This window comes from Alosa alosa, unplaced genomic scaffold (genome assembly GCF_017589495.1).
Source record: "Alosa alosa isolate M-15738 ecotype Scorff River unplaced genomic scaffold, AALO_Geno_1.1 AALO_1.0_unplaced_10, whole genome shotgun sequence".
In the NCBI taxonomy this organism is placed as follows: Eukaryota; Metazoa; Chordata; class Actinopteri; order Clupeiformes; family Clupeidae; genus Alosa; species Alosa alosa.
The window spans coordinates 39,530-46,472 of NW_025962134.1; the positions used below are offsets into that span (position 1 = coordinate 39,530).

Consider the following 6,943-nt stretch of genomic DNA (forward strand, 5'->3'; position numbering starts at 1 on the left):
TAATTAATGTGAAAAAACCTTGGAGTGAGATTTGGTGGGTCCAACCAAAATTTTGCTGCGGAAATTTTTGTTTGGCTCATTCAGCATTATTACCGTACAGTAAAAAAAAAAAATGCATCAGTGGTTCTCAGGTGTAGGGACCAGGGTCCCAGAGTTTAATTAACATTGGTATCAAAGGGATCTACTACTAGGACATCGGCCTGAACCTGCGTTCATCTGATGCTGTGTCGTCCTAAGGGTGTTTTGTAAGAATTTAAGAAATGTTTGTATTTTAACTTTTAAATGCATCAATCAGAGGTCAGACTTGCTTATTTCTATGGAAATATTTGTGCTGTAGCCTAAGCTATTTTGCACTTCAGAATTATAACCATGCACACACAGGTGGAATAGTTATGGTGATATTTCAATAAGTTCACAACCACAAAACACATATGCTACATTTCACAGTTCAGAAATGTTAAAAAATGTGTGTACATTTCATGAAATTATGCAGAAGTGGTCACCTGTGTTATTCAGCTAGTTCATTTAAGATAATATATTGGTCATTGTAATGGCCATCTAGCCTATAGCCTACATGCTCTTCCTTTTTCAGGATGTACCCATATCTGGGAACGTGATGTGAATGTTTGCATATGGCTTATGTCAGGCTTTATATCAATATGTGTGTCTCATTATTTGATTTTCTTCATATTTTTGCATTGCCAATAGACATATATTCATTTATCTTTGTAAGTGGGATTGGCTGGACCCTGACAATATAAGAACCATAATAGTGGGATAATCTATGGCTGAGCAATTTACAAAAATGTATGTAGGCCTACTGACAAATAGTTTACATTAGAATACATTATAATGCCCCAGTGAGGCTATGTAGAACTGTGTTACAATTTCAAAACCGGATTACTCAGGAACCACTTATTGCACAGAGGCATGCTTTATATCCTCGTATTCAGTACGGTTTGCTGTTTATTGTGATATTGGGTTTGCCACATGTTGTGTGAAGGGTTAGTGAGATATTTAACCGAGAGTAATGGGTGCACCCATGTGCACTGTGTGCAAAATGCAAATATGATTAGCCTAAATTGCATGTCGGTTCAATGTTAATTTTCTCGCGAACCATTTATCACTAGCCTAGAAATCTAGACGCACCCTAGCGGCGGCAAATTAATTTGCTCAGCCTGTACGTCTAGTATCAAACCATAGGAATTTCTATTGGCTGACGCCGTGGACCTCATCCAATCACAGCGCTCTATTTTGTTAGAGAGTTTTAAGGCGGGCTTAACAGGATAACGACAGTCCTGCGACGGTGAACAACAAGGAAGGTGGCTATGGCGAACTAAGAGCGGTTGTTTGAATCGGCGTTGGCATCAACTTTGGAGGAGTTGGACTTGTGCTTTTCTTTGAAAGTAGAGCAACACAATGCACTTAAGTCATTCCTTTCGAAGAAGGATGTATTTGCCGTTTTGCCGACCCGGATGCTGGATATGGTCGTAGCACTGGCCTATTGCATGCCTAGGCAGTTTGAAAGACAATTCTCTGCCCGCCCCTTGGATTAAGCGAGGTGAATGGTTCGATTCCAGACTATACATTTCAATGATATAGGATGGCCCGCCAGGCTAATTTATCACATGAACTTGGCGCTAATATCATTGGAAAGCTTAGATTCCGCTCGTTCACATGATACGTGATGTGTATAGGTTTAGTTTAGTTGAACCTCATCTGCCAGGTATTTGACCTACCAGGTTGACACTTCAGCGTGAAAAATACTCAATAGTACTCAAAGCATACCTGAAGCCGGGGAAATGCACCTGGGATGGCTTCTGAAGTAGCATCGCAAATGAGAGAACATTTAGAAAATTCCACAGACAGGGGGTGCTCTTGAACCCTCTCACCATCTCTGAAAGCATAACTAGTCAATCAGTGGCTCAACAGGTAGATATAGATAGGCTAAACTCATTTTTCAGGCATCTGGCGACCCGGGTTGACACTTCAGCGTGAGAAATCGGGGGTGTGGCGTGTGAGCGTGTGAAACTAATCAAATGTGTGTGTCTCACGGCCAATGCGTGAGAGTTGGCAGCTCTGATGGCCTACGGGCTGCTTGTCTGCAAGCTATCTGTCTGATTATTTAGGCTAAACGTGGCAAACTCAGCCTTTATTTATGAAGACTAATTCATTTAATAAAACTTGACGATGATCGTTCGTTTGTACATCACAAACTCACCTTTTCCCACAACGTTGAGTCGTCTCACCCTGACCCAACAACCGCGACAATCTCCTTCTAGGGCCGCTTATGCAGGCTCAGCTCAGGTGCTGGTCACGTGCAGCGCTGCAGCCACGTAAACAGACTTTGCCCTTCTCCTATTTTCACTTTCGGTGCCCGAATGGAAGTGAATAAGGCTTTGCGATTTTTTAAAATCTAGGCCTACGTGAAATTCTGCATCCATTGTACGATTTATTTATTTATTTTTCTTCCCCCTCGGAAGGGCAATGTGAGTCGAGAAGGTCATATGGGCAGTTGCCCAAGCAACCTGAGCAACCCCCCTGTGCACGTCCCTGTTAAACAATGTTTTGAGAGGAGGGGTGTTGGGACAGTTGTGACGCTACGTGGAAGACACTTGGTGAGCCTACTTACTGCCTTGGTTAAACTCTGCATTGATTAAAGTTAAAATCAGCAAATATGGAAAAAAGTTGGTGATATTTCAGCTCAGCAGCTGAACAGCCTATCAAACCACACCCTGCCCTCAGCTATCCTAAAGAAATGTGTTGATTGGCAGAAATAATGGCCAAAACCAACCATACCATACCATAAACTCAAACCATGCCTCTGCCCTACCCGCCAACTATAGAAAAGGTGCCGCATACTGCCATTGTAAGCGTATACAACATAGCAGAAATACATCTTGTAAATGCATATCAGACATTTTACATTTCACATTATACATTTAATTTTACATTTCACACTATACAATAAAGCTTATTAAAATAGTTTGTTGAATTAACTGTCACAGCATGATTGAAATGCTACCATCATAGTGACATAGTGACTAGATAAATACAGGTGTGTTACACATGCAGGTGCATCTAAAATGTAAATGTAAATTTGTAAATCAGGTTTCTTGGCCAAGTATACTTGCGTATACAAGGAATCTGGTCTCTGCATGTATCCCATCCATGAATTAGTGAACACACAGAGCACACAATGAACACACAGTGAGGTGAAGCACACACTAACCTGGAGCAGCCTTGCTGTGAGCTGCCTTGCTACAGCAGCGCTCAAGGGCACTTCAGCCGTTCTCACTGGTCGGGGATCAAACCGGCAACCTTTTGGTTCTAAGCCCAAAGCCCTAACCAGTAGGCCATGATTGCCCCATTTGATTGGGAGAATAAAGGCTCAGGAAGCCATTGCCGGTGTTTTTAATTACACTTAATTAGCTGATTAGAGATCTTCTCAGGTCAACATTACAGTTTACAGCTCATGAAAATAAAAAATCTCAACATTACAATAAAGAATTTAAAGAATAAAGAATATGCACCTGTATACTTCTTCCAAGTTCAATGCAATGCTCAGCTTTAGACCATCTCTGTAAAATCAACCTGATCCTACTTTTAAAGTTGATCCCTGTTGAGAAACAATATAGTCAAAATTTACATTTAAAAAAATTAAACGTTGTTTTCTTCATCACATGTACATTACACAATATACAGGCACTGTCAAAATCAAGTGTCTGACATGTGCATGAATTGGTAGGTGAAAACTTGCCTACTGTATATATTGTCCCTTATCCATTTCATCATTGTGTCGAATGCTATGTTGTTCCGACTACAGTGCAGAAATCCCTGGTCCTCATCAAAAAGGAGGTCCACCAGTAGAATGTCACTTCTGCCGAGAAGCTTTTTGCTGTCAGGAACCACATAATCTGGTCTAAAGGTGTGGTGTACCACCACCAGGATGGCAGGATGGGAGCCTGACAAAAACAAAGAAATTGTCTGTGTAAGGCAAAGTTTATTTTATTACTGTAGTTCATAACTTGTTATTGAAGTTATTTGTCACAAAACAGTGAACATTTTAGGTTTATTGACAGATAAATGCTTATGGGCTACAGTCTTGTTTCTCCACCACATAAACAGCGGCACATCACCTTCTTAAAATAATGTCATACGTCATTTTTTTTCCAGGTTTTTCAGAAAACACAAAAAAATGTAACCAAAAATGTATTTGTATTAAAAATAACTTATGCCATTATTTTAGGAAGGTGACGCAGGACTTATGGTTTACCCCCAAAAAATCCTAAAGACATTCATCCAAGCACATCAGCACAGCCTTTGCATGTGAGGGACTCGGTACTAAGGTCTTGCCACAAGGCAGATCACAAGCTGCTCAAAATAACAGTGAAATTCTGCACATTTACTAAGTACTAAGTGCTGCTAGACTGTCTGACAAAGTGCAGACAGCAGGTAGAAGAGGTGCTCACTAAGTGCAAAAGTGGTCGATATACAGTAGAAGGTGTGGAGATGAAAAGGCACTCTTGGTGGATTTGATACAATATGTAACACTGGTGTTTGTGACTATACTGCTGCTGTTTGAAGTGTATGGATAAAGGCATTATTTAATTGAATAAATGTTATGTATATGTCAGGGGCAGAGGCCATTAGCACAACACAGTACGTTTCTGAGAGTTACCAGGAATCATTTTCAGAATTGCCTCAAAGTCTGTGGCAAGTCTGATACAATTGGACAGACAGCCAGGATGAAGTCACATTCCTCAGGCGACTCTTCTTCTTTCATATGTCTCTCTTTCAGCCACTTGCTGATATGCTGAACGATATTCTGTGCCTTTCCAGGAGCCACAGTGTAAAATGTCCACACTAAGGTTGAAGGGCAGACCATCCATCTTTTCAATAAACACACTTGCATTTCAGTCTGTCAGCCTGTATCATCCTAAATTAAATGCACTTTAATAATGTAAATAAGTTCCTTTCTCTAATCCAAGTCCCTTTTAGCATGCTGGCAAAACACCATTGATGGGGACTTCCCAAAATGCTACAACTCTGAACTTATTTATTTGTACCATACTACTACTACCACTACTACTATTACTACTACTACTAATAGTAGTTATTGTTATATACATCAACTGTTGGCAACTCCCCGGTTTTCATTTTTTATTCGCCTTATTCACCTGGCGGCCAGAACGCTACAGGTACTCTTGCCATTACATCTAAGTCCAGCAGATGGTGGTGGTAATGCACTCCGCTTGCAAACTGCCAAGAAAACTCACTGAAGAAAAAGAAGAACAGGCCGGCGAACCCTTCTCTCTTAGCCTGATGTTGTCATACTCAAATTCTAGTCAGAATATGAGTCTGATACTACTCCATTGGACTTATGGGGCGCGTTTCAACCGATACAGGGGAGGGGGAATGCCTCTGCACTCAATTGGATAGACCTAACCAATCAGATCAAAACGAAATAGCTTACTGTGATGTAGGAAGAACACACGAACCATCCTTAGTAGTATATTATCATGAACTATCTGTCAAATTAAGCCCCGCCCCCTGAAATGTCATAAATCACGTCATAACCACGCCTCCTTTTTATGCAAATTAGCCCGTGGGTTGTAAACCACGTGTTGTTTGTTATTGTTATTGTTTTGTGAGTCATGTGACAGTCATGTGACTGGTGTCAAACCCCTGGGCGGCCATATTGGATGTAAAGTCATGTGACAGTCATGTGTCTGGTGTCAAACAATGCCACGCCCCCTTGGCATCCATATTGGATGTAGTGTCATGTGACAGTCATGTGCCTGATGTCAAACCCCTGGAAGTCATATTGGCCCCAAACCCCCATGTGTGTTTTGTGGATAATGGGAATCAGATAAACTTTGTAAGAGTTGTATATGTTTAGTGGTAAATGGGGATAGATATAAAGTGTGCTGCTAGCCCAGAGGAAAGAAAATGTTAAAATGAGAGCTCCTCTCTTTCTCAGTTGTTTCTCCTAGACAATAATGAGATCACAGTGATATAAAAAATTAGATTATTGCTTTTGTCTCCCGCTTCTCAGGTTTGTCTCTGGAGCAAAAGAGTTAAGTTATCTCAGTGTAGACTCCCTTTAATATACAAATGAGATCTCATCAATATTTTAAATAATGCTCAGTGTTGTCTAATTTATACATCTCATATTTTACTCAGGCTGATCCACCAGAGAGCTCTCTCTGTAAACTCATGCAATTCTCATTTCAGATCATTTTGGTAAATCTCAGATTAGGCTCCATCAGTTCTGTAAAGAGATCTCTTCACAAGCTTGAACCATTCTCATTCTAGTCATCTCAGTTTAGTCCTTTTTTGATTTACAAAAGAGATCTCAGCAAAGGCTTATACAATACTCAGACTTGCTCAATTTATATATCTCATATTTTACTCAGGCTTATCCATCAGAGAGCTCTCTAAGTGAACTAATGTAATGCTCATCCAGAACTATTTGTTTTATAAATTAGTCTGATCTGTAAGAGCGCTAGCTGTTGTACAACAATTCTCAAATTATTTTCATTGGCTTATTTGTTTTAATTGCACATATTTTTCAAGTTCACATTTGCAAACAGTAGGCCTAACCATGTGATGTGACCACCACACATGGCGATGCTCTGACAGACCTCTGAAGTTCGGCCTACAAAAAAGCTACCATCTATGCCCATACAAGGAGATCACCTGTTAAATTCTTTCGCAGGGGAGGCGGCTAAATCGGAGGCAGAGGCGTTTTCCTCAACACACTTTTGTCCTCAACCTTGAAAGTAGATATTATAATCAATGGTGCGTGAAGGCGGAATTTGATTTTGCTACCCCAGAGCTAACTTGCGACTTGTTAGCAAGTTAGAGAAATCAAGTTAGACTCCAGAGGGTCTATGATGGTCGGACGTGACAAACTCGCGTGCAGAAGACTCCTACCAGA

At 40.6% G+C, this 6,943-nt stretch overlaps 1 protein-coding gene across 1 annotated transcript in view; it reads right to left on the bottom strand.

Annotated features, from left to right (window-relative positions):
- Window positions 1-3,765: 3,765 nt before the first annotated feature.
- Window positions 3,766-6,943, bottom strand: part of LOC125290040 — an 11,351-nt gene continuing 8,173 nt past the window's right edge. Inside the window, exons 7-8 of the mRNA XM_048237080.1 lie at window positions 4,682-4,866; window positions 3,766-3,965 (exon numbers count right to left, since the gene is read on the bottom strand). Coding sequence (XP_048093037.1) covers window positions 4,694-4,866 — 173 coding nt within the window. The 3' untranslated portion in view covers window positions 3,766-3,965; window positions 4,682-4,693. The remainder of the gene's footprint in view (window positions 3,966-4,681; window positions 4,867-6,943) is intronic.